This window comes from Anser brachyrhynchus (genome assembly GCF_964034855.1).
Source record: "Anser brachyrhynchus genome assembly, chromosome: 4".
Lineage (NCBI taxonomy): Eukaryota > Metazoa > Chordata > Aves > Anseriformes > Anatidae > Anser > Anser brachyrhynchus.
This window is the reverse complement of record NC_137698.1, coordinates 14705579-14732552: the sequence shown is the minus strand read 5'-3', so window position 1 is coordinate 14732552 and position 26974 is coordinate 14705579. Positions and strand designations below refer to the sequence as shown.

The window sequence follows — 26974 nt, the reverse complement described above, 5'->3', positions numbered from 1 at the left end:
TTATTCTTCACGGCAGCCTTAAAGCTTCGCAGGGTAAAATGCTTCTCCAAACCAGCAGCAAAAATGTAGAGCTTATCCCCTGGTGTAGGGGATGGAGGGTACAAAAACCAAGCTGGGGAACTGGGAGTTTAAGGTAGAACTGGAAACGCTAGCATTGCCCTTTTCCTGCCATCTGTGAGCTATCCTTTCAACTGTACTTGAAGGCTGGTTGTTCTGTTTGCTTTATATTTCAAATACTCAGGGCTTCAGTTTGTAGACCCCCAGCTAGTCCTGCTGAGTGTATTCCCAGTGAATACAGCTGTCCTTCCTAGCTACTCAGGTTTGCACTTCAGAAAAGGGAAAGAAAAAGTCTGTTCCTGCTGGAGAGTCACTTTGCAGAGGAACCTGCCCTCAGCAGGTCTCTGCTGCTCTGGAAGGGACTCTTGGCACAGAAGACATAGGATAGTTGGGGCCCTTGAACTCAGGGCTTACTCTTTGTCAGCCAGAGGAACTTGAAGCACGTGGCTGGTGAAGGTGTGCTGCAGGGAAGGAGAAGGCAGTGCGGCAGTAGCTAGTGCTGTATGATCAAAGCGGTATTGGTGGGGGGCGAGTCGTGCAAGCACTCCTCAGCTTATTAAGTACATGTACCAGTATCTCACAGAGTGGTGACTGGGGTGGGCTACAGCTCGAAAAACTGTGACAACAGTGCTTCCTGATGTCTGTTTTGCCTCGTGGCAAGACTTTAAAGCACATAGATAAATGAGAAAGATGTCTAGTCAGTGTGGGTACTGAGAAATGGGAAGGGAGGGGAACTCTGAAAAACCACCCCAAATCCGCTTTTTTGCCTAGGCAGAACCAAAGCCAGGGGTTATGCCGAACCGTCCTGCTGGTGAGTTAGCACAGAGGAGAAGCTGCCACCCCTGAGGAAGAGGTTTATGCTTACTTGTCTGTGACCTGAGCATAGGGTGGGATTTTCAGAGGGGTACAACCATGCTTGATGACAAGCACATAATAAAACACCAAGGAATATGAGTGCCCTTCTCCCACATGTTCCTGGCACAGTCTGAATCCTCTAAGTAAAGACTGTAATTTATGATGCCACAAATATAGTGAGGTTGATTTTTGTTGTTGTTGTTTGCTTGGTTTTTATTTTATTTTTTTTTAAGTTTTTGTTTGGGGGTTTTAATGTTTGATTTTTGTTTGTTTTGAAAGCTTACTGTAAGCTTGTTTAAAGTCCAGGCATGGTGTGTGAAGCTGTGTTAGGATGTGGCATGGCAGGACACCGAGTGCTTCTGAGGCAGATGAAAGGTTTAATGCTGACCCAGGCACTGCTCTGCTTCTGTCACCCACTGTTTCAGAGCATGCTGCTATGTCACATACAGAGCAAGCTGGTACAGCAGTTTAGGTTACTGAAGCATCTCTGCTGGCGTTCCTGCTCGCTACCCCGAAAGCAAGGTGGATCATTTGAGCCCTCTCCATGTGTTTCAGTGCTAAGTCACTCTCACTTGTCTTAAACATCCTTTTTTGGGATTTTGTCCTCATTTAGCTGTATTTCTGCTGCAGGTGGTGAGGAGAGCCTGCGTGCTACCCCATTTCAGCTGCAGGCATAGTACATTTCAGCAGGGACAGTGAATAGTAGGTAGCAACACTAACATTTTAAAACCAACACAACAAGAGTTGCAAGGGAACATCTTGTCATGAACTGAAACACAAGCAAGACAGGCTTGAGTCATGACTGGTAGGAAAATACTGAAAGTTTTGTGAATGTTTTCATTATTTATTACAGCAGAAGTTAATAATATTCATAGGGTTCCCTCAACTTGAAATCTAGTTAATTTTAGAGAACACATCAGTGTTTGTTTTCAGCTCTATACCTGCAAAGTCTCCGTGCAGTTGGTGCAACTATAAAATCACAATTTCCTAATTTCAGGAGAATGCTTATCAGTCCCAAGCTGCAATGATCTCACCACCATCACCAGCATTGCTAAATAAAACTGCTAAACCACTGTCAACTGCACAGATGAGCACAGTGGGGGAAAAAGACAAATATATTTTTATTTAATTTTTCCTAGTTCCTTAAGCATGTTTTATAAGTAATGCTTGGCAGTTTCTAAATTAATAGTGCTGTAATGCAGTCCAAATAAACTATTGCCATCAGACAAAAAATGTTTGGTCCTGTCAGGCATTTGAGAATTCTCTTAGTATTGTTATGCATCTCCCAGGAAATAATTGAGCTTGATTTCTTCTTAATTAAGTCGTCCTAGCTTCAGTTCTTGCAAAATATCAATTTAAAATGAAAACATCAAAGTTACACCTTTTCCCCCCCTCTCATCTCGGACGAAGAATCCTGTTGCAGTTCAGAGCATACAGGGGACATATGAGTAAAACGGAATGGCACAAAGAGCATAGAGGGAATAGGACAAGGTGGGACTCACTGATGTTTTTGTAGTGTTTGGTATAATATTCTCTTCTCAAAGGTTATGATTAACTTTAGTGTTTGTGTGTGCGTGTGCAAATATGTATTAGTATCTCAGGGGAACTTTCTCAGGTTATTTTTTTACACGTGCATGTCAGCCAACAACAGGTTTGCTGGCCATCAAGAAAAACACCAATATCTTTATCTTCAGAAATGATTTGCTTTTGGTCAGTGGATTGTGCTGCAGAAATGTTGAATCTGCCTTCTTAGGCCATAAAGTAGCAAATTAAAAAAAAAAATCAGTGAACTAATATATTCGTCCTTGACAAAGGGAGTTTTGGCAATGAAAACAGACCTTCTTAGCAGATAAAGGGCCCCTCCTCTTCGGGAGCTAAAACACCATTTTCTTCTCCCAGCTGTGATTTTTCAAAGTTTTACCCATATGCAGTTTCAGGATTCTTCAAGTAGGTCTTGTTAGATATCTGCAGACTGCTAAAGTCTGCTAAAGACCTTTCTCAGAGCCCCTTTGAGAATGCTAATTTTATAGGTTATGAAGTCCCACTAGCTTCAAAGCATTTCCACTGAAGTTGATGTTTTTAAACCTTCAAGAAGAGCAGCTGTACAAAGCAAGTAAAAACCTCTGGTGACTTTGCAAAAGTAATAATTTATCCTCTGTTAAAGACACGTTGTCCAATAAGTGTTTTTTTGTGCCTGAGTTCTTTATTTTTCTCTTAGAGTACTGGTAGCAGTAAAAGTGCATTCATCCAGTGGAAGAAAAAATCGGGCAATTTAACCAGTAAAAAAAACACCTGAGTGCAACGTATATAACTCCACACAGCTCCCGTGATGAATTTCATAGTTTCCATTATAACAGAGTGAGTATGGCAGGACAGAAAATAGTTCTGCCTTCTGCTGTACTGTGGTGTCATTAGCTGAAGAGTGCTGGACCCCTGCGGTGCAGATTGCGAGAGGCGGGCTTGTGGAAACACTCAGCCTGGTGGCACAGCCCTCTCCGCCCCGAGGACGTGTCAGCTCCTTCCACTGTCTTGTGCCTGGTGAATGCTTGTTCCCCATTTATAGTGCTGTGAAGCCATTATGTGGAGGATAATTGTAGTCCTCGTCCCAAAGAACATCCTGGCTCAGTTAGGAGTTGCTGGCACGGATGCAGTTGAGCACCTGGTCCTCCAACCTGCAGAGACCTGAGCCCGTGCTTCGTTTTATGGATGGCAGCAAGTAGGCTGTCAACTTTAAATCAGCATGTGTGCGCAGATAGCTGGCAGCCAGAGCATTTCCTGAACCTCTTCTCTGTATCCACCTCGCTGGGAGGCAAATGGGCATGCAGGGACCCCCTTCCAGCCCTATCTACAGGGGCTAAACTCCACAACATGCCTCGTTTCCGCATTAGCAAAGTTTTCATTCATAGATGACAGAACAAAATGTGCCTCCGACAAGGCTGATCTGCTGCTTCCTAAACTAACCTAGCTTTTGTCTTTGACTGCTTTTCCCTGACCAAAATATATATATCAGGATTATTTATTTCCCTCTGGCAGTGAGCTTCTCATTGAATCAGAACAGCTTGAGTTGAAATCATCGCAGTGTTTCATAACCATTACCAATTTTATAGACTTAAAAAGGGGAGTAGGAAAGGGAAATAGGGAAAAATGCTCCTGGTTTATAAGGTAGCTTCAGTTTTGCAACACTGCCCATTTTAAGTAACAAATGGAGTTAAATTATCACAACAAAACTAGAAGATGACGGTCTAAGACAGGCTGTTAAATTTGTAGGGGTTTCTAGCTGATGAAGCTAGCTGACGGGCACATATCAAGAAGCTACTCATGGGTTTTGACGGCTTCATTCGAACTGGATGGCAGTATGTTGCCTTCACTCCTCTACTTTCTTTGGAAAAATCCCAGTCTTTGCTGTATAGCTTCTGGTGATGCTGTGACTAAAATCCATCCCAGTTTTCTGTGATAAATTTCCCCATGTGAGTCTCCTGCATGAGATCCTTGCTGTCCTTCCACGTCATCTTTAGGGTGTATCTACAGCCAGCCCTTCATCTCCAAGACAAGTCTAATAAAACAAAGAGCTTCTTAAAACATCTTCGGGGCAGTATTTCCCTTTCCCTGCCCAAACGGTCAGATTTTTCTAACACAAAGCCATCGAGTGAGATACGAGCAGTTCAGGTGTGCAGAGAGGATGTCCTGCAGGAGGCCACCATGGAGGAGTGCCAGCAGCTGCAGAAGCACCTGGTGATGTGGCACACTGTCAGGTGTCTCTGGCTCGAGGCATCCAAGGAAGGGCCTGGCTTTTGGAAAGGTGCATGTCAAAAAATAAGCAAATAAGTGGTCTTGAGGGTATGTATCTCCAGGTGGGCAGCACAGCCAGCTGCTGAACTGGGAATCACTTTTGGAAACCGCGGCCTCAGTGTGTAGTGTGGTTTTTCTTGCCCAGCCATGGCCTCTCCCAGCAGGGTGAAGGAAAGCAGGCCGCATCTGCGGGAGCTCTGATACCTCTGCAGCAGCTGTTCCTCCTCAGATAGCTTTGCCAGCGCCGTGCTGACATACTGAGCGGGGAGGCTTGGCAAAATACGTGAACATGGTGCGGCTAACTAACCGTGCTGGTGCTCGGAGCTTGGCAGGGACCAAGAAGGCTGCAGTGGAGTAGCCAGATACGGCTGTGCTTCCAGTGGCCCGTGTAGATCACCATCTGTTTTGGGCTCCATCGAGTGTCTCGCTTAGGTGTGATTTGGATGCCCATGCTTAGGTTTTGCTGTTGCCAAAGAGCTAATAGGGAGAAGCAGGTGGATGGAGGGAAGGATTCAGTGTTGGAATTGAGTACCAAAGTCGTGGGGATACATCGGTGTGTGTCTTTTTTTAAGGATTCAGAACTAGTGATATAGGAGCAGTGGGGCAAGGAGCGGGAATGTTGCCCCCGGTTAAGCCAACGTGACTTGGGCAGAGCAAAGATTTGCAGCTCGCTTAGCAAGCAGAACAAGGAGGGCACCAGAGGCAATGCCCTGGTGTGAAACATGCTGCTCCTGCTGGTTTTAAGCCAGCCCTATGTCTCATCCTCCCCTGCAGATGACTGTGCCCCAACACAGACCCTTTAAGGTAAGGTGGGAATGCTCAAATCCCCATCTTCCCGTTTTTTTGGTTGCTGCTGAAAATTTTCCCCGCGTGCTTTTTGGCACTTGAGTAACATGGCAGCTCTGTGCAACCTAGAGAGTAGTAGAGAGCAGGATGACTGACAATACTGTTTTTACCATGTGTTTTTCTCACTTTACAAACCAGGACCCCCCTCTGCTCCTCGGAGTGCCATCTCAAATGTTAACGAGACTAGTGTCTTTCTGGAATGGATTCCCCCTGCTGATACTGGTGGAAGGAAAGATGTGTCTTATTATATTGCATGCAAGAAGTGCAACTCACACTCAGGTCTGTGCGAGGCGTGTGGCGGTCATGTCAGGTACCTCCCCCAGCAAACCGGCCTGAAAAACACCTCTGTCATGATGGTGGATCTGCTTGCTCATACAAACTATACCTTTGAAATTGAGGCAGTGAATGGAGTGTCCGACCAGAACCCAGGAGCCCGGCAGTTTGTTTCTGTAAATGTAACCACAAACCAGGCAGGTAAGTGGATCTTCAACCCGGGGAAATGTCTGGGGGGGGGAGCCCAAGCCAGTCAGACCCGGTGCGGGCCTCCCGTTGAAATGGGTGGAAGTCCCCAGCGTGGAGGGCTGGACTGTGGCCTCTTCAAATATAAATGTGTTGGGTGGAGGGGGGAGGTTGTGTCTCACAGGATATAATCACTGCAGTCTTCAACATGTTTCCTTCCAGCAGGACACACTTAGCATTTGTGGCTTTTTCCTTTTTCTTTTACATTAAGCTATGTGGAGATCCCACTTCTTTGCATTTCAGTGTATCTACCCACTAAACCAGAAGGAATACAATTACCTCTCCTATTGGGAAAGGGCAATCCCTAGGAGTTAATTTGGATTCCAAATGCCAGGGGTTTAAAATGTCCTAACTTTGCAGTTCCCCTGAGAAAATTGGTTTGAGTGACTTCAGGAAATTCAGTTCCTCTTCTTCACTGTGGTGCTGGACTCAGGCTGGTGACATACGGTACAGCATCACTGCTTCTCTAACAAGGTAGGGCTGAGATGTCATCGCATACCGTGTCGTTGGGTTTGGACAGACAGATCACGTGTACGTGCTCGTTCCTTTGTCCAGGGCTCGGATCTGCCTGCCATCCATTTGGAAGCCCAGAGGGAGAAAAGAGTTGTTGCCTTGGGGTCAGGCAGCTGGGGCACTGCAAAGCCCTGTGCCTTGGACAGAGGCAGGCGAGGAGCTGCCACTATCCTCTGTCACTTGGAAGTGTGATGGGAGAAAAAGAACATGGTTACTACTCCTTCTGTGCACATCAACGCACCGGGCACATCACACAGCCTCTCTAAGATCCAGAAACCACGCCCCACCTATGTTTCCTTTCTCTCCTTGTCCCTCATATGCTCTGTGTTTCGGGTTCTCTCCCTTTGCCTACCTGGCTTGCTTCCTGACATTTAATTTAGGGCCTCCAGTGGTACTTGTCTGCTGTGGAGCCCTTCCAGGAATAGAAACCAGTGGCATTTGGGACCACAAGGTCTGTGCTGCCAGATCACTGGAGCCAGTACTTGCCTTCTCCTTCCAGACCAGACTTAGCCAGGAAATCTGGTGTGATGTGCAGAGTAACAGCCAGATGGAGACTGGCAGATCATCGCTGCAAAGCAGAAAAATGCTAGATGGAGCAGGGCTCTGTTTGGTTCTTGCTACCCAGGTGTATGTGCACAGGCTTGGCAGCCAGCAGTGAGAGTGTGATTGCATTGCACTTCATCAGATACCTGTCCTGGTAATTAGACTGGGTTGTTGAAGTGTTAAACAAATTGCTCAGATATATCTCAAGGTGAAGAAATAAAGGCGTGCTGGGGTTGCTGCTCGCTGCTGATGGATGTGGCAGGAAATCTTCAGGAGGAGAATCAGTGGATGGCAGTACGACACCTGTTGAAGGCACCTGTTTAATACAGATCAGTGGGTGTTGTGGTCCTAATGCTGTTTACTGTTGTTGCACTGCAAAGGCTGCTGCCAGTAACTCCACTGCTGGAAGAAGGAGATTTTCCTGTTAGTAGGTTTGCATTGGCATTTCATTGCTGGCACTACATTTTCCCTGATATGCAGTTAAATCCACATAAACCTCCATAAATGTAGCTGCATGAGAGAAGATGATACATCGCTGATCACTCCAGTCTGTGAGGAAATGGTCCTGTTCCGTGAGTTATGTGCCAAATTCCCAATAGTTGCAGCCGGATTTATCTGCGGAGCTGGCTTCCTGTGCCTCAAGCCAAGAATGTCTCCTTTGCACAATTATTACCTATGGCTGTGTGTTGAAAGGTCTGTGGTAGGAAATGGCAGCAGACCTGTGGGTTTCGTGTGACAAATGCAACTCCTGGTAAGGCTAGTGGGTAAGTTCAGTTGGTAGAAGTGTGATGCAGTCAGGGGGAGTTGTGGTGGATCAAGCCAGGAGTGTTTAATGCACCGTGTAGTACTGAAATGGCATCTGTGTATGCTCTCGTGTTTGATTCAATAGGAGGTGTTTGCAAAATCTGATCATCATCCAGAGGGGTGGTGCAAGGCTCTGTCCAAAGCAAGGAGTGGTGTATTTTGTTGTCTCTGTGGCTTGTCCCCTCCGCCCCCCAAGTTCCTACAAAAGGAGAACCAGGCCTGTTTGCTCGCTGTACAACCCGTGCATCAGACATGCTTCCCAGTAACACAGCTTGCCCTCTGCTCTCTGGGCACTCCCAGGGATGGTGATCAGTTTGTCCATGCCAGAAATAAAGCAGCTATAGACAGAGACTCTGCAAATTATGCTAGCTGCCAGGCAGGGAGACTTGGATATCTGTTTTCTTTAGGTTCCTCTGAAAAATGCCCTTTGGGGCTAGTAATAGAAGTGTGCAGCAGAGTGGTTCATGGCTGGCCTTACCCAGCAATGCTGGATCTCTCTGAAGGAGCCTCACCTTCAGCTGTCCTCTCAAATGAGAGCAGGCAGAAGGCGTGGGGCCTCGGGGGGGCTCAGCCCACTCATCTCCCCATGAGATCAGCACTAAGACACGCTGCTCTGGGGCCTTGTCCTTTGTCTCACACAGGTTTTCAGCTAGTATGATTATGTTTCCGTGAAGGCTGGTGTAATTAGGTAGAGTCACTAAAAGCCTGGTAGTGATTCAAGGCCAACTGTGGCAATAGGAGAAAGTCTGCTACAAGAACTGCTTGCTGTGGAAAATGAAAAAAATTGCATGCCATGGGATGGGTCTGGCTGTTTGAGTCCCGCTGGCTGGTATTCACTAACCCAGCGCTGCAGAGAAATGCCGGGGTTTATTTTGTTGTTTTGGCTTTGTCAGCCCCGAAAAGACCATGCTAATTTCAGGACTGTGGAGAACGCGCAAGCAGCAGGATGTTGGCTGCACCACGTCTTCTACACATGGGAGCTTTTGGCAGCAGAAACTGTGTCTGGTTTGGGTTCTTGAAGGGATTGCTTCCTGACAAAAATGTGTTTCTTTCCAAACTAATTTGTTCCCCTTCCTTCTCTCCCCAATTTAAAATAATAAAAAAGAACTTGCACTGGCGATCAGCCTGGCATTTTCAGACTAATTTCAGACTATTTTCCTCTGAACTTTTGAAATCAAGTTTGGAAATACAGCAAGAAAACAGTAGTGGTTGCACACAAGATGCGGTGGATCGGCTAATCTCAGCTGGGGACCCCAGCACACTTCTGCTCTGTCAGTCCCGAGGGAGGTGATGGTACTCAGGATGGGACCAGTCCATGTTGGATGCCGTGCCCTTAGGCTCAGGACTGGTTCCCTGTCACATTCTGCTCTCCCGCTAAATTTCTGTTGTTTCTGTGGGATTTTGCAGATGTTTTCTGCTGGGTACTTTCATGTATCAAGAAAGGTTGAACAATGCTGCCAGCCAGGAGAGGTGGAAAGTAGAAGTCTCCATCATGACTAGTCCTATGAAGAAAGACTGAGAGAGCTGGGGATGTTCGGCCTGAAGAAGAGAAGGCTCTGGGGAGACCTCACTGCAGCCTTTCAGTGCTTAAAGAGAGCTTATAAAAAAGATGGAGAGCAACTTTTTACTCGGGCAGATAATGATAGGACAAGGGGGAATGGTTTTTAACTTAAAGAGGGGAGATTTAGATTAGATGTTAGGAGGAAATTCTTCGCTCAGAGGGTGGTGGGGCACTGGAACAGGTTACCCAGAGAGGCTGTGGATGCCCCATCCCTGGAGGTGTTCGAGGCCAGGTTGGGTGAGGCCCTGAGCAACCTGATCTAGTGGGTGGCGTCCTTGCCTATGGCAGGGGTTGGGACGAGGTGACCTTTGAGGTCCCTTCCAACCCAAACCATTTTGTGATGATTCTTTGGTTCTATGACATTTTAGAGCTGCTGCAGGCAGCTTACTCCTTTCATCTCTTTCTTCACCTTTTCCAACTACTCCCAAATATCTGGTGCAGCTTCCTCCCCAGGTGTACGTCCTCTGCCCCTGTCAGAGCATGGCTAGACAAGCTGTTGCTGATAGTGCAGCTACCTTTGTCACAGTAGGGGTAGTTCTGGGATTTGAGGGCCAAGAGACCTTGTGTAGGCACACAGGTTGGCCACAGCATGGTTGTCCCTGGTGGGACAGCTGTAAAATAAACACCCAAGGGACCTCTCAACACAGATGGCAAGGAGATTAAGTCAGCCATCCTTTTTTTCAAGTTTTTGTCTTTCTGAAACTGCCACATAACGCCTCTTTCTATACCATTTCTAGAGAGTAGTCTGCCCGTGCCACTAATACTGAAGTTGGCTTTTCATGAGGCAACCTCATGGCATTTTTTCTTAGGGATTTCACCAAGCTGGGTGATTAAGTAACACTGTCACTCCAGACAAAGATGTGCATCTCCCACGAGGTGTTCCATCTTACCTGCCCCGTGTACAGAAGGCATCTGCCATGAAGTCTTGCTCAGGGCTGGGTGTCTTGTAGTGGGCCTGTAGGGAGCAAGTGGTTGTGATCTGTGGCTGCCTGCGTGCCCGTTGTATCACCAGAGGAGCACACACGTGCAGGGTGGGAAGACACAGTGTTAAAAGCCTTTCTAGGCTTAAAGCCCACCAGAGTATTTAATTGTAGCCAGCCTGAACAGCCGAGGAGTTTTCTTTGCCTTTAGCCTCCAGCATCTTCTGTGCTGGGAATGGGTGCAGGCATGGAACTGGCCTAGGGGTCTAGGAGTGGGGCAGTTCCCCTGCTTATTTCCTTAATTCCTTATTTCCTTAAAGCCCTCCTCTGTGTGTTTTCAGGTAAGCCCCTTGCCTGTTTTCTGTTTGAAAAGCTAGAAACCAGTGTTCAATCCAGCTCCGTGACCTGTATGATATTTTCAAGCCTTTTGGGGAAGAGGGCAAGAAAGATCTGGATGTGCTCACTAACAGAGGAGGAATTAGTGTGTCTAACGCCTCGAGGAGCCTGCATGCCTGAGGCCAAAACAGAGGTACAAGATGTGTCCTGTGGTGCAGCACTGATATTTGAGCAAAGATGTTGGAGGACAGGACATGGCAACCCACACTGCTTCCTGGGAAGCAGGGCCAGGTTCTTCCTTGACCAAAAAAAAAACAACACTAAGCTCTTGGAGCAGCTAGAGAGCTGTCAGGAGCAGGGAGGTGTGCTGAGGGCCATGACCCTCACTCTGACTGTGCAGGCTTTGACACTGAAGTTGCAGGGATCAAAGGAGAAGGGGTGTTCCTTAGCACTCAGGATGTACCAGCCTTTGAAAAGCAGCCGAGTGTAGTTTGGAAAGGGAAGCCTGCGATGTAAATCTTCTTGTAATCTTACGTTAACAGCCATGTGCTCTTGAAACTCAGGGACTGCAAACTTCTAAGAGAACACCAGGAAGCAAGGTGAGAAGATGACAGCATTCGCTGTGCTGGGAATCATCGTTTCTGAGAATCGCCTTTGGGAAAGGTCCAGTTCAAGACCTGTAAGGGTCAGGGTCTGATTCTTACAAATTTCACATCTTGCAGGCTTGTTTGGTTTGTCCTGGGGAGGGGGGCAGCTTGCTTATATTCTTACATTCACAACTATTTGACCAGAACTGCTAGCCTAGGACCTGTGAAAGCTTAAACAGATCCTTATTTTTGTAAAACTCCTTTTCCAAAGCCAAGGTGGTGAGCAGGGCTTGCCTGTAAATGGCAGTGGTAATAGTGCTTGATCCCCTGAGCTGCATCGTCTTCCTGGCAGTGGTCAGGAGTGGGTACCATAGAAAGGGCAAGAGCACAAGGCAAACGCGTGCTGATGTTCCCTTAGTGTGCTCTCCAACCTCTCAGGAGCACCCCTTGGTACTTTACAGCCCTTAATGGATTTTTCTTCCACAAATTTGTCTAAGCATTTTATGAACTCCTAGAAAAATTTAGCAGCTGCAGCCAATTCTATATGAATTCAGTACGTCTGATAGTTTAAGCCATGCTTTAGATTCATGTTGGTCAGAGAGGAGCTATTAGTGGCATAAATAGAGGGTTTAAGACTTGCAATTGCATATCTGTTTGGAAAGTGCCGTCATTTAGAGATACCGCGCTAGTTTCCAGCGCATTACCGCAGGTATCAGGAACTCACCATTTAACCTGAACGAGGTACTCTGGAAAGCAAAGCGTAGTCTTACCAGTATGGGCTGATACAAGGATACTTTAATAAGTGTAATTGGTGCTGCTTTGGAGACTTCTGCCTCATTATGAGGGCTCCTGTGTTGGAAAGGAGGTTTTCAGGTTTCTTCCCTAGGAGAGGGAGGATCTTTCATCCTTTTATATAGTAGCGTAGTCTGTGGAGGGGTTTTGAATGGTTCCCAGCCCAGGCCTTGCTTCATCTCTTGAAGTTGCTGGGGTTTTTCCCCCTGATTGCAGAAGAGATGGCATCAAAAGCTGAAAGTTTTTGAGAAGTCCGCTTTGAACTTTTCTGCTGTCAGGCTTTTTGACTCCAGCTGAAGCCCGAGCCCACTGGGGAGCTTTGCTGGCGTACCATGTATTGAGTTTGCAGTGTGTGTTCAGGCAGAAAGGGAGAATAATTTCATTTGTGGATCTTCGTCCGTTTCCTGAAGTTAACTACCAGCATGTATTTTAGGTAGGTATAAGCCTAAAGAATCTAACGAGGTCTGTACTGGTGACACCAGCAGGAGTGTGTACGTATGGGTGACCAGAGGGAAGTCAGTGGTATCTCTGTCACAGCATTAGGCCACGCTCTCCTTCATGGCTTTCACTTTATTTTTGCAGCATAGTTGCGTGTAGTTAAAGCAATTGTAAATAGTTAGAAAACAGAGAAAAGTAAAACCTGAAAGCCAGCGATGCACAAAGGGTTTTTTATTTGATTTTTTTTGTGTGGTGGCTGCATTCATTCTGAATGCAAAGTCTTCTTCAGACACCAACCTATTCCAGAGTTGCAAGTTCACCCCAGCCCAGATGGCTGGGTGTCTGTTACCGAATGAATTATGGATCAGTTGAATATTTTATAGTTTTATTTATAACTCCCCAGTTGGTAGTTGCCACTTTCTCATAGTTTGGTATAAGCATTTTTGTTGCACGTAGAATATCAGAAATAAATACTTGAACATTGAAAGAATTGTTTGAAATTAAAAAAAATAATAACAATCCTCAAGTTCAGTCATTTCATAGGTCATCTTTATTCTTAAAACGTGAGACAAACCTGCTGATATATGAGGACATTACCAGATGAAATAAACGTTTTCCTGCATCTGCAGACAGACATTTCAGTTTTGACATTAAATTAAAATGTCTCATTTACAGCTGAAAATAAAAATAATAAGTAATAGCCATCCCCACCCAGCCTCCCCCTAAAAGAGGGCGAGAGAAAGGCACTGGAGCTCTCACTCCCCCAGTTTCCCAACTGATGACATCCGTCGCGTGGTGTGTGGTGTGGTGCAGGCTTCATTTGTCTTGCTTCTTTATAGTAAAGCCATTAGTTTCCTTCACAGCGTGTCACTTGTGAGACAGACACATGAGCCATGAAAAGCGAATGCCTGGTTACACTGGAGGAAATTTCACCTGTGGGCTGCACCCAGCTGGTGCCACGCAGCCTTTCCCCCATTATATCCCATAGCCACCAGCAATGGAGCCTCACACCTGTAGCAGAGGAAGGGCAGCCCAAGTCTGGAGTTTTAGACGTGTATAAAGAGCGAATATTGGGATTTTGGAAAGAGCACGGAGCAGGCCGTGCTGAAATCAGATGCTCTGTTCCCATGCTAAACGCTAGGCGTGTGGTGAGAACTTCCCAAGGTCAGAGCTGTAGGAAAGTCGTGTATTTGCAGAGCACCCTTGATGTTATATTGCAAGAGTGATAATGCTGTTTTAAAATTTTATTTCCCATTTTGCTGGCACACTTCTAAAGAATTGCCAAGTAATCTTATATTAATCTAATTCTAATCACCTTAAAATGCAGTCTTTGGGGCCAAGGAGTTCTTTGTGTTGTGCCGAGCGCAGTACTTGGCAGAGAGCAAAAGTTAAAGCATCTAAAATGGTTTCGCTGCCCAGATGACATCAATGTATAGATTTTTTTGAATGCAGCTTTGGAATTTTACTGCTAATAAAATGCCATTCAGCTCTTTAGTCTCCATCTGCAAGCCGATAATTCCTTTGTGTGATGTGTTATTTCTCTGATTTTAGCACTGAAAGTAATTTTATGTTTTTAACAGTCTGCATAGTCAATGCTTCTGAAAGTGCTCTTAAGATACAAGAACTCAAAAATAGCCAAAAAAAAAAAAAAAAAAAGAGAAGACTGTAAAAATATTTTCAGTGCTGCCAGATAAATAGCAGGGGACTAGTAGGCATTAATAAATGTATAAATGTCCCACTTGCTCTCTGGCTGCAGCTTCTTTAACGTACCAAGTAAGCTCTTTACAGTAATCTCCCTCAAAAGTTAAATATGATAGTGCAGGAGCCAGAGTCGCTGGAAACGCTTGTGTTTCAGTAATTGTGCACTGTGAGCTGCAGCACAGAAATGCTGCTCAGGGTACGGCGACTTCGCAGTGCACTTCTACTTTCCCATGAAACTATCACGCTGGTAGGAATTGGGATGAATGGGAAGCTGTAAGAAAGAACCGAGCAGCGTGGATGTGTTTGTGTGCACACAGACACACAGAAGTGTGTATTCAGACACCGTGCAGACGACAGAGGTCACCCTCCTGTGGTTTATGGGGGGTCTGCATGGCAGCTTCTATTTATTTGTCATTTAACAAGGATTTTTCCCTTTGGTTGTTTCCTCTTCTTGCTGATTCACCCGATGTCTGCATCCCTGGAGCAGGGTGGCTTATGCGTCTCAGGAAGGGTCTTACTGTATCCAAACTGAGCTCCAGCTTGCAATGTGTGTGAATTACAGGCTCCTGCTTAGTATTTTACAGTAGCGGACAGGTCAAAATGCTTTTCTACCCTGGGTTGCTTGTTATTTGAGAAGCGTAATTCAGCAAGGCTGGAAAGGTTTTTGCAGATCTTCTGCTGTGGTTGTTAGTACAGTAAACTTCAATAGCGAATAACCCCTTGCTGGTTTTTGGAAAGACACCTGAAATGATACTTAAGGGCCTTAAATTCCTTACAAAGGGCTAATGTAATAGCAGACTCTGGGCTGGCTAGTGCTTTATCCCAACCTGCTGCTCCTCCCTCGGGGGCTGCAGAACTCCACCTGGAGAGCTGAGAGCGATGCCAAGGTGACAGACAGCTGGGCAATAAACCATATTTCTCTCACAGCAGCTGGGCCAAAGTTCGGATACATGCAAATGCTACAGAAAGCCCAGAGTTTGAAGGCTTTAATTAAAGTGCACTTCAGATGTACTCATTTGCTCGCGTGGTAGAATGCTTTCTGCATCACCCGATCCTGGAGGAATAATCCTGATCAAAGCAAGTAACTAATAGGATTTCTGGCTAGATCAGTACAATAGAAATCACCAGAAGGAAAGCAGCATTATTTATTTATTTGCCTGCTTCTTCCGGGTTGATAATTTTACAAATAGCAGGTCTGATCAAAAGACCCTGTCCAAATTGTTGCAGGACACCCACTGCTTCCAGTGGCACTGGCCCAGGCTTGCAGCAAGCAGACACCAGCCGAGAGTTTTTATAGAATCACAGAATCATAGAAGGGTTTGGGTTAGAAGGGACCTTGAAGATCATCTAGTTCCACCACCCTTCCACAGGCAGGGACACCTCCCCCCAGACCAGGTTGCTCAAAGCCCCAGCCAGCCTGGCCTTGAGCACCTCCAGGGATGGGACATCTGCAGCTTCTCTGGGCAACGTGCTGCAGTGCAACAAGCCAGGGTGCTGGGTGGGCGAGGGGCTCTGTGCTCTTGCCATGGAAATCCCACTGCAGCCTCTTTTCCCAACGCACCTGAACCCCAGCAGCTCAGATGCAAGCCACAGGAGTATGCACAAAGCAGGCTGTGTTATAATTCCTGCACAGTGCTCTGCACTGCAGGGCATTTGGCAGGGAGAACCACAGATACCTCGAAAGCAGCGTTGCAGAATTAGTTGGGAAATGCCTATGGAGGGCACTTGCACCCTCTCACTGCCTTCCAGGGAGTATGCATAGCAAGCATCCACTGTGTTTTTGCACCTCACTGCACAAAACTTTGGGGTTTGTGCTTTTTTTTGTTGTCGCTGGCTTTGTTTGACATGCAGTCACCTAAGTCCTTGTGACGGTACTCTTGAAAAAAATAATCATTGGAGTTACGTCTGCTCTTAAACTAGTTTTGGTAGCTGAAGCAGGATGTGCTACTTTGGTTTGTGTCCCTAATGAATCAGATAAAAGCAATAAAATTGGGTTTGTGCTCTGTCTTTCAGTTTGCCAGGGTTTGCAGCACCCTTGCAGCATGCATCTGAGGGTGTTCATAGCTTCTTCCCATCTCCTCTGCAGTCTGCCTCGAGCCCTGGAGAGAAACCGGTGCTCAGCTGACTAGATTACTAATTGCACTACTCCCCGAGTTGTCTTTCACACAGTTCTGCATTAGTGTGGCTTATTACAGAGGACAGGCCTGTACCGCACTGTTATCCTGTCACCTCCGGGGCTCTGCCTTCCTTGCAGCGGGTTCCTGCCTTGAATCATTAAAATGTGCAGCTCCATGGCTCTGCCTCGTTCCGGCGAGGCTAGCACTGAGCATGAAATCACTCGCTGACCTTGCCAGAGACTTATGGTGTGAGTCTCTAAATGTTTGGCTATGCAAGGGCAGTTTCCACAACGAGGTGCTCTCACCCAGTTCAGAAAACTGGAAGAGCATAGCTGCAGAAATTACCAGGTTATTTAATTTATGGCGTATCTCTTTGTACCAGGTGCGGCTCAGTCCCTGCAAGGAGGTTTAGAGGAGCAGGAGGATGGCTGGGCAGGATGCACATGAGGGCACAGACCCAGCTCCACCTTTCCCAAAACTGCACACAGCAACCAGCAAAGCTGGGTGTGCGTGAAGGACGAAATGCCCCGTGCTTCCCGCGGAGGTGATGCCCCAAACTCTCTGCTACGCGATGGCTGAGGCTTCAGGGGGAGCTTCTGTCAGTCAGATAGCCTTGCAGTGCTATTCACAACCTCTGCAGAACATCTCTACACAACAAAAAGTCCCCATAAAGTAGTAAAATATTAGTCAATAAGTATTTCTTGTACTCAAATAACGACTCTTCATCCATAGGGGCCTCACACTGATTGTGTCCTCTGAGAGTAGTGAGCCACGGACGGCTGCTACTTTTAGTTCTGCTCGTGCAGTGTCCGGTTCTTTTAGGACAAAATATGGAAGGGAAATACGCGGTCATTATGCAAATGAATGCAGTAAATAAATTCAAGTTGGCTCAGCTTTCTTGTATCCAGACCTGATCCACACAGCGTGTGCCATTTCTACCAGGGGCCAGGGGAGGTTTAACACAGTAGGTCTGGCCTGGTGACAGAGTTTGCGGAATGGCAGATTCAGATGTATCTTTTTGGCGTGTCTGTCCATGCCATGTACTCGTTCTGTGTGAGAAGGGGTGTCTCGTGGCAGCAAATTGGCTACAACTTGTGCATTGCCTTCCATCAGGGAGGGTTTTCAGGCATTGGTTTTGCTGATGGAGAAGCAGAGACACAGAGGTGTGGCACAGCCAGACTGGGACACAGCTGGAGCCCTAAGCTGCACTGAAGATGCTTCCTAGCCAGTTTGCCAGACTGACTTCAAGAGCAGTTAAGAGATGCAAGGTACACTTGACTTGTAGCTTATTTGAAAATGGGCCAGGTATTGTTTTATTTTGTTTTGTTTTTTGAGTTGGTTGGGAGGTTTTTGTTCATTTGTCTGTTTTCTGATTTGTTTTCCATATCACTGTGGTTTCAGTAGCACTGCAGCATGAGAAATGAGAACCTCGTACCGTTAAAATTGCAGCAAGGAGCTGGCACCGTGGGAGTTAAGTGAAGGGGGCTTATTTTCAGCCAGCCACAGGCAGCTGTGCTGCCTCTGCCAAGTCTCTTCTCCCCAAGACTATCACGTTTGGTTCCTTTGTGACAGCACTTTAATTTCTGTTACCTCTGTGCAACACCAAGGCTTCAAACTTCGTTGAGGCTTCTGTCTGTATCTGCAAAAGAATATGCAACAGTATTTTTGTGTGAAGCTTTTGGTGAGCTAATGGTGCTGAAGAGCACAGGGGGAAGTGTGGTATGGGGTGGGTTTGCTCCCATCTCTATTGCACTAGTTACATTTCCCTTCTTCCTTATTTTAGACCATCAGCCAGGAAAGACAGTCTTTGATCCAAGTCCAGCTGCCCTTCCTAACTGAGTGCAAGGTATTGACTGCAAGACATTTGGGTGGTGAACTGTGCTTTGTCTGCTAAACACGGAACCATTAATAATATGACTGTATTCATTGCAAGTGGTTGCAAATTCCAGTGCCCTGGCGATTAAACGTAACTAAAATCCTGATCCATTTGACTTTCTATCCAAGGGGAGAGCAATTGCTACTTCTTCAGTAAATACATTCGGTTTTATTTGGCCTTTGGCAGTAATAGTATGTAGAGTGTCTTGGCAACTGTTCACTGATGAGGGTCCAAAAAAAGCACTTAACAAAATCAAGTGATAGCAGTAATGAAGTGCTAAAGACGCTGACACTTTGTTTATCCTCTTGAGAGCTTAGGGAAGGTTTCAGCAGCTCCTCCTGTTTTTGCTGCCTCTTAACTTTTGAACCCGGCTCTCGAGATGGTCTCTGCCAAGGGTGGCCTCCAGCTGGGGACATCTCTGCACAGGGAGATGTCGTGTCCTTGGCTGGGATGCTGTGGTCTGGGCTCCCCAGACCCCATGGCTGAGCCCCAGGCATGTGCTCGAGGGGTTTACACTGGTTTAACAGGAGAACATCCGCATATCTGAACTATGGGGCTGTCAGGTCTTCTGCCTACATCTGCTCTAGCTGCTCTGCCTCATGAAAGTAGTGCTGTACTCACAGGGATGGGGTGCACCATGTCACTCCTAAGCCATCGACCCTGGAAGGTCAGTCCCATGGTTGTCACCTCTGCCCTTTTCCACGGAAGGGAAGATTTTAGTGCTACGTCTTCTGGAGGAGTGCTACGGCACGTGCAGCAGCTGCCTTCTCCCTTTGCCAGGTGAGTGCTTGAAAACCTCAGAGGTGCCTCAAGTCAGACGTTTTTATAGCTGCCATTTGGCCGAGTCGGGAGTGTTTTCCTCTCCAGGAGAAGCAGCAGCTATTTTTCACAGAGCAAATGAAACCACCTGTTTGGTTAACCGGGCTTCATTCAGTCCCCTGGCAGCCCCACACAACCTTTAGGGCCCAAAGGAGTCTTTGAAGTACCATTGAATTTCATTGTTAGCGTCTCAGTCATTTACCTTGAATGGAAGAGGGTATTTTTTCACTTGAAGGCATGAATAAACTCTCTAGATTGCAGGAAATAATCCCCTTAAAGGAGAGTTAAAAGCACCTTCTTTTAATATGGGATGGGAGGAGGCAAGAGAAAGGAAGCCTCCTGCGAGCTCTGCCTAGGACCACATCAGCTCTTTTTGAAAGGGCTGAATTTTGTTCAGTGATTAGAAAGTGAATAAATCAGATGAAAGGAAGGAGCCGATGACAGGGTGATACATGTGTTGGAGAAGGGGGGGGAGTGGCAAAGGAAAAGCGTAATGTGGGTGACTTTAATTATGTGGAAGGTGGGAAGATTGACTTCCCGATCCTGAATGGTGTGTGAGAAGATATATTAGTCTATATTCTGCGAGGGGCTGATGAGGTCTTCTTGAAGATGTTGGTAGTTACTTGGAAGAAAAAGGTGCACTCGCTGGCAGTATTTATGAGTGCTTTAATTACATTTCACAGACTGAGTTGCAATTAGAAGGGAAGGAAAAAAAAAGAAAAGAAAAGATGTACAGCTTGTGTTAAGAGCAAGGTGATAAATCTGTGGCTAAGGATAATGGTAAACAAGGTAGCTGTACATCATAGCATCACTTGCACACTTCTATTTTTAGGTGTTTATTCCTCCTCCCTTCCTCCTCCCACCACAAGCAAAATGCTCATAAAAGGGTCAAACACAGGCTTCCGTTATTCATCTTCAAAGATGCAAGAGAAAGATCATTTGCAATAGCTGCACTACAAGGCTATTACTTTTTGCCAAATCATTAACTGTGTCATAAAACAGCACTCCAGAAAAGGCAGACAGAGACAGATCGCAACATTTGTCTCTGTACTCGCATGAACAGTGTAAAAATATTGCTATCATTACTGCATCCTTTCACGTTGTGTTTAGTGCTACAAATTCCCACACTTTCAGATTACCAGTGTTATAATCTCCCCCAGTTGGCTTCTTACCCAGGTGACCACGATGTCTGGTTATTTTAACGTCAGGAAGTAACGCTGAAAGGAGATCTCTAAAATTGCTCAGCGCTGGCTTTGTTCTCTTCCCACTTTAGTCAGCAAGGGGCTTTGCTGTTTAGTTTGTTGGAAAGTAATACCTCCAAGTTTGAGCGGCTTTGACACATCCCGTCTTAGGATATCCCTGTCGCATGCCTTGGAAATAAGCTTTTCTGTACTTTTTACTCGTAGATGCAAGGTGTTTGCCAGTATGTTGTCAACACCCATTGTAGGTACGAGGTTCATTTTATCTCATGATGTCAGTGCTAGGTACAGGGAATACCTTGGATAGTGCAGTATTGCTAATTAAAGTAAGACTGCAAGCAGTTCATGACACGCTGAAATTCTAGCTGGAGAGCAGCAGGAATTAGCTAGTGAGATTGCTTTTACTTAGATAACATCAGTCCTCCCTCAGATTAATAGAAGGACCAACAACAGTTCTTAGGAGTGATGAAATAGCTGCGGTGAATCCCTGGCAGTGCTTCCGGGTGGGTAGGAATTGTTGCTCTTCACTTCTTTAATTCCACGATCACACTCAAAGTTAAGCAGATCAGAGAAACTTCCTTTTCTTTGTTCCTGTCAAAACCATAATCCTTGTTTATTTAAAAGCAGCTATGTCAGGAATAAGGTATGATGGACTGTAATTGCAAAGTTCTTATTTGGTAATTAGTATCTTGGAGCCATCCTAATGCTATTAAGAAACAGGCATAATTGCATGTAGGATGTGTATATTTATCATGGGAGCTGGCACTGCAAACCGTTAGGAGGCATCTATAGCTTTGCTGCATGCTGCACGTAGATTAATCTAGTTTAGGATACTTAAGAGCCTGTCAGAGAGATGTTCCCGTCACCGTGCAGTTGTACAGTCGAGTGGTAGGAGAGAGCTCAGAAAGGCAGCAGATGTTTCCCATAGCCCAGGTACAACAACATTGCGGACCCTGGTATTTATCCTTTTCAAGAGGTTTCCTTATTGCTGGCTGCAGCATTCACTGCTGCTTGTTTTGTGCATGCAAACAAAAGGGAAGAATTGGTGAGGGACAGGAGAGAGCAGCATTCATTTCAGCGTGAGCTCTGGCTGTTGAGCAGGGTGTTTGTGTGTGCCAGCATCAGTGGAGAGAAACCTGGGCTCCCGGGAGCAACCTGGAAGAGGCATACCCACGATATAATTCCAGCCACACGTGACAAGCACAGGACTCTGCCACATTAAGCGAGAAAATTGTTGTTAGGGATTAAGCATGTTTTCTGGTCAGCCCACCAAAGTATAGGTAGACTCAGCTTGTTACAGAAATAAGAGTGGAAATCACAGCTAGGAAGAAGACAGAAGCAACTTGCCAGGAAAGGAGGCTTTTCAATAAAAGATCATCATTAGCAGCTTAGCAGCACCGTGGGCTTTTTAATTAAATGTGTTTGGGAAGGAATGGACAAGGAGGGTCTCAGGATGGTCTGTTTCGGCCACAGGCCTACAGCTGCTGCCAAAGATGAGGTTGGATGTGCTTTAGTAGAATATGCTCATCGTGAACCTCACCGTGCTCTGCAAGGAATGTGAATGTCCTTCCCGCATGCTTTACAGGTAGGGAGAGAGAAAGCAAAGCAATTTGCCCAAGGTCGTGCAGCAGTTCAGCAGCAGGGCTGGGAAAAGATCAGAAGTCAACAGGATCTGGTGGCACCGCGTTTCACTGGAGTTGGGGTTAGGCTGTGAACTTGACATCATTCGGTTGTGTCCTCTCCTCCTTCCCTCCATGGTTCCTGCCTACTTTTTAGTTCTCAACACACGAATACAGCGTTGCTGATTGAATGTCAGCATACAGCCAAGTCCTTCCCGATGAAGGCTGCCCCATGGTATAAGACCATCCGTGTGATCTCTTCCAAAACAGAAGGATGATTTTTTGCAGCTGACCGTAGGTTTGGGTGGCCTTTGGGGGAATGTTTCATTCAGTGCTTTGGCTAGTACAGCACCTGGGGGGCTATATTATATTACGTTTCCCCATTCCTTAGTGGATCAAATTCTTGTCTTAGTTGCATAGAAGCTACTTCTGAAGATGTTCGAGGTATAATCGATATGAGATTTAGTCGAGATGTGATTTAGTAGCTTAGTGGGTAGTATTGATGATAGGAGGACAGTTGGACTAAATGATCTTGTAGGTCCTTTCCAACCCTGTATTTCTATAATTCTACGTTGATGAGTAAAAGTCTTTTATGCAGAGGAATGCAAGGTACAGCTTGACGTCTTGGGTACATTTGAATCTTTCTGCTTGTTCCTCTAAATGTGTACACAACTGCAGCTTGCATTTCTGTTTGGGGCCGTCCTTGAAATTTTGGCTCTCAACATATATAGTTTTTTTTCCCCCCCCCTCCAGTGTGTTGAGAAAGCAAGCTACTGTGGTGCATGAAAGTATAATGATTTTTATATTCTTTTAACAATGTAATGTCTTGCAAAGTTTTGCAACTATTTTCTGAGAATTCTTTTTCCAAGTCATTCAGTATGTAGTCTTAGTATATGATTTGACATATGAAGTGGAGAGGTTGATTATTGGGTCAGTGACTGAGATATTTTTGGGTTCCCAGAGCTTATCATAGTGACCATCCTGACTCTTGTCAGTAAAGAGATAATCTTAAGAATTAGATCACTGAGATAATAATATACTGCTGTTAGACAAGATTCATGGTCGAGAGAGGACGTGGGCACTTAATGGCCCTTTTAAATGTCACATCCAGGCTTTAAAGGCAATACTCAGAATAAACAATAGGATGGCAGCTAGCTCCAGCTGCTTTAGAAGGAAAGCTGCACCCAGATGATGCAGGTAGGAACTTAAAGTTCATATTTCTGCAGCAGATGCAACACTAAGTGGCCACTGGAAACCACGCAAAGGGTGATAGCGATATCTTCCTTGACGTACAAGGTAAGGTGTGCCTACACGGTCAGAATGCCTTTCATTTAGCAGGAGAAAGAGGTAAGTAATATGAAGTTCTTATCAGAACAATCCATAAGAGGTTTGAAAGGCATTAACAGCTTGAGTAATTTTGGTTGGAGTACAATACATAAAGTGATCGCGTACTGTATGAAGTAATATACGTCTTTGCGAGCAGTTGCTTGGCAGCTGTACGACTGGATGGGATATTTTTTCCTGGCCAAGTAACATTTTGAATGGATGATAACACTGAGAAAAATGTATTTCTACTTTTCTCTGATACATTCATCACTGGTAGAAAAAGGCCCATGCGAGGATAGTCCATGGAGCTGAGTCCTCTGTACAGCAGAGTTATATAGTATAAAAATGCATGTGGATAGCTCATGCTGATCAGATGCAATAGTTCAGTATCTACAGGCTTTTTAAGATCAGACTGTTTTCAGTTTCATGGACTTATAAATGTTGCCAAATTGCTTGGAAATTCACTGACAGTCTTCAAGGGACATTAAACTTGAAAAAAAAAACCTTGAAACTTACATCCTTAGTTGAGGCTATTCTTGATTTTTGGATGATGACTCATGGAACTGTGCATGTGTGTCATTTTTTAGTTTGTTTTTCAGGTTCCTAGGAAATAAGTGTTGAACTGAAAAGAATCTTTACATTTTTTGTCTTCAGTACTGATTTCTAGAACAGTTATCTCTTAACATGTCCTTTTTTTTAACAAAGGTTATCCCATTTTTCCATATTGTGCCCTTCCTTTGCCCAAGCAGACACTGCTATTAGGAATAAATGTGCATTTCTAATTAATAATGTAGGGCAAGATGGGCAATACCCCGGCAAGTCACAGTGTGGTGAGGTTGGGTAAGCTGCTCCCAGGGATGAATTGTTACTGGTTTAAAGGAAGATGAAAACTCAGTGTTGTTTTGTGGGAGGGCTAAATTATCTCTTCCAGTTTAAAATCTAGGGATGTTATTTAAAACTGATTATCTTGGTTCACCTGCTGCCTATAAGCTTACTAATTCAAGAAAAATGGATGTCAGACATGTTCTGGTTGAGTTCAGCATATTTGTACAGAGTTTTAATTAAACTGTTTTAAATATTGCTACTTTTGTTAAGCCTGCTTAACCGTGTTTAGCTCTCTTAGGGTACTTCTCATTTTGGGGGGCACTTTAACAACATTTGAGTACTTCACTGTAACTGAATCCCAATACAAGGCCAAGTCTTTGTTATTCTGGCATTCATTGCAGTGATTTTGGTAACCCAAATTCTTCACCCTTCCTAATGTTTGGAAGGCAGGCCTGTAAAAACAGGATCAATTACACGCATTGTTAGGATGCAGTTTTCAATACTGCTGAATTAAGAACAGTTAGAGCTAGTTAATGGGCTTTCCCCTTGTATAAAAGAGGGAATAAACAAAGGAGAATAGAAGCTGAATTGTGAGAGAAGTTAATCTCTGTTTTGTTTATGCCATAGATTAAGGATGATCAATTATTGTGTCAGAAAGCAGAAAAGTGAATATACCCCCGTAACTACACTTCGTTATTTAATCATCCTGCCCGATGCATAGCATTCATCATTCACATTTTTAATGCCATTTACTGTTCCCTCACGTTTATACAGGGCACATTTAAGGAGAAGAAAGTCATCCTGATAGGCGATGTCCTGGAATAGAATAGCAACCAAACCTGTACAGCTCTGTTTCTGGCTCTTCTAAGTATCTCCAAGCCCTGACCCTATGTAGACAAACTGTTGTACAGGTTTGATCTTGAGATGACAGCCCTGATCTTGTGTGACAGTCCTAAAGACCTTGTCTGAAGGAAAATCTTAATGAACGTCTACCTGTACCTGGGTGGTAGCCCTCAGTGGTGCTCTGAAATACTTTTTTCCATGAGCTAGCGGGAGCTGACATCATCACAGACCTGTGAAGGAGGCAGGCGAATGCCTCTGAGCAGCTGATATTTGTGCTTTTTGATGCTCTAGCCCACACAATGAATAGGGATGAAGATGAGAGTTGGAAGGAGTGGGCACTTGCTTAGGGCTATCCAAGGCATCCTCTGGTCCAAGTCAGAGAAAGAGCCAAGAAGCTGATCTGAGGGAGGAACCCCCAGTGGCTGATCATGTTGAAATTGCCTTTTCTAGCAATTACAAAGCTGAGAGGAGGTGAGTAATAAGTATAAGCAGTGTAATCTTGCCAAAAACAGATCTACAACCCTATTACAGTGGTCATGAGCAAGCAGAGGAATCTGGATGCAGGGAGACTTGTCTCATCTCCATCTTTCCTTAATGAGTTTGTGGGAATGCTGGATGAGAAGAGGTCATCAAAGCCTCAAGATATATTTGGGAGTGCAGCTTCACAAATGATTACTCTGAAGCAGTAAGTTGCTTGGTTCCTGTAAGCCTCTTTCTAGCCATATCTAGCAATAACGAAGCCAATCCTTGCATTTCGCAGCCAGGAAGTGAATGGATCTGAAATGTGGATTTATGGCTTATTTTTCCCCTTACGCTTTAGAAAGCAGAGCTATCTGAAATGCAAGCCAAAACAGGCATAAAATTCTTGCTGTGCTATCCCATGTGCAGATACCTTGCCTGATATTTGATCAGTCACATCCACAAAGCGGTGAAAAACACTACAGCAGGAGGACACCAGATCAAGGCACCAACTAATACAAATGGCATTAAGCAGTGTGTTGCAGGCAGAAACCTGCTTGTTGACCACAGTTCTGCTGATGCTGGAGGGCTGCTAAAGACATGTCTATTTATGCATCTTATACACAGCTACAATTCAAAACATTTAAAATCTGTTGGGACCATTTGCCTTCATCATGGGAATCCCACAGGTTGGTGCTTGGACTGTTTTACTGTTTCTTCGGCGTTGCCCTGAACTGAGGAATCAGTGGTGACACAACTGAGTAGGAGGGTGGTTAGGATGTAACCTGTCAGCAGTAGGGGTGAAAAATCAGAGCAGAGTCCCTGTACGGTCAGTAAATTGAGTTTTCACATTAGCAGTGTTTTGACTTAAAGCTGTTTCTGGATTATTCTTGAGTTTGTCTCTAAATGCTTTTTAACACCTTCAGAAACCAACCGGACCAAAAAAGCCTGCCATGTTTTGTCGGAAGAGAGCCTGTATTTGTTACGTGTAGGAAGCTATTGCCCTTCAGAGTGGGAGAGCCAGGAGCCTTGCTTCCATACACAGCAGCCCCTATCCCATTCAAAACACCGATGTTCAGCCTGGGCTTTGTGTCGCCTGGTCATGGTCTCTGCAGCTTCGCCTCAGCAAAGCAATTTGCCCAGTGCTCATCTTTAAACGTACAGCTCGTGCTTCTACTTGGAGACACAAGTTGGAGAGAGTTATTAAATTATGAAAATTAAGCCTTTAACGCAAATTTCTCTGTAATTTTACTTTTTGTCACTCGTGTAGGGTTTTTGTTCCACACTTGAGCTCAGCATGGTGTCGCCAAGTTGCTTGTGATTTAAATAGAAGAAGCTGGCTGCCAGGAGTAATGCTTGCAGGTATTCCTTCTTTTCTTTATTTGCCTTACAGCAGTGCCTGCAGGCCAAAGCGAAGATTGTGCTGGCAGCATCTGAATAGCTAGTTCCTGCCCCTCAAGTCAAACTAGATAAAGGAATTATCATTATCTTCATTGCACAGATAACAGCAGCGGAAGATGAAGTGACTTGCCCATGGTCATGCTACGACTCTCTGGCAGAGCCAGAAAGCAGAGTATTATCTCCTCTGGTCTGATGCTTTTATCACAGTGCCATCCTTTTGTATGGCCAG

At 45.3% G+C, this 26974-nt stretch overlaps 1 protein-coding gene across 17 annotated transcripts in view; it reads left to right on the top strand.

The window, feature by feature from the left end:
• Positions 1 to 26974, top strand: part of EPHA5 (EPH receptor A5) — a 200058-nt gene that overhangs the window by 105246 nt on the left and 67838 nt on the right. For 14 of the 17 annotated variants that reach the window (XM_080589538.1, XM_080589550.1, XM_080589553.1 and 11 more), the window contains one exon: positions 5686 to 6021. The exons of the other annotated variants lie outside the window; for them this stretch is intronic. In XM_080589538.1, the coding sequence (XP_080445664.1) occupies positions 5686 to 6021 (336 nt within the window). The remainder of the gene's footprint in view (positions 1 to 5685; positions 6022 to 26974) is intronic. 17 annotated transcript variants of the gene reach the window in all.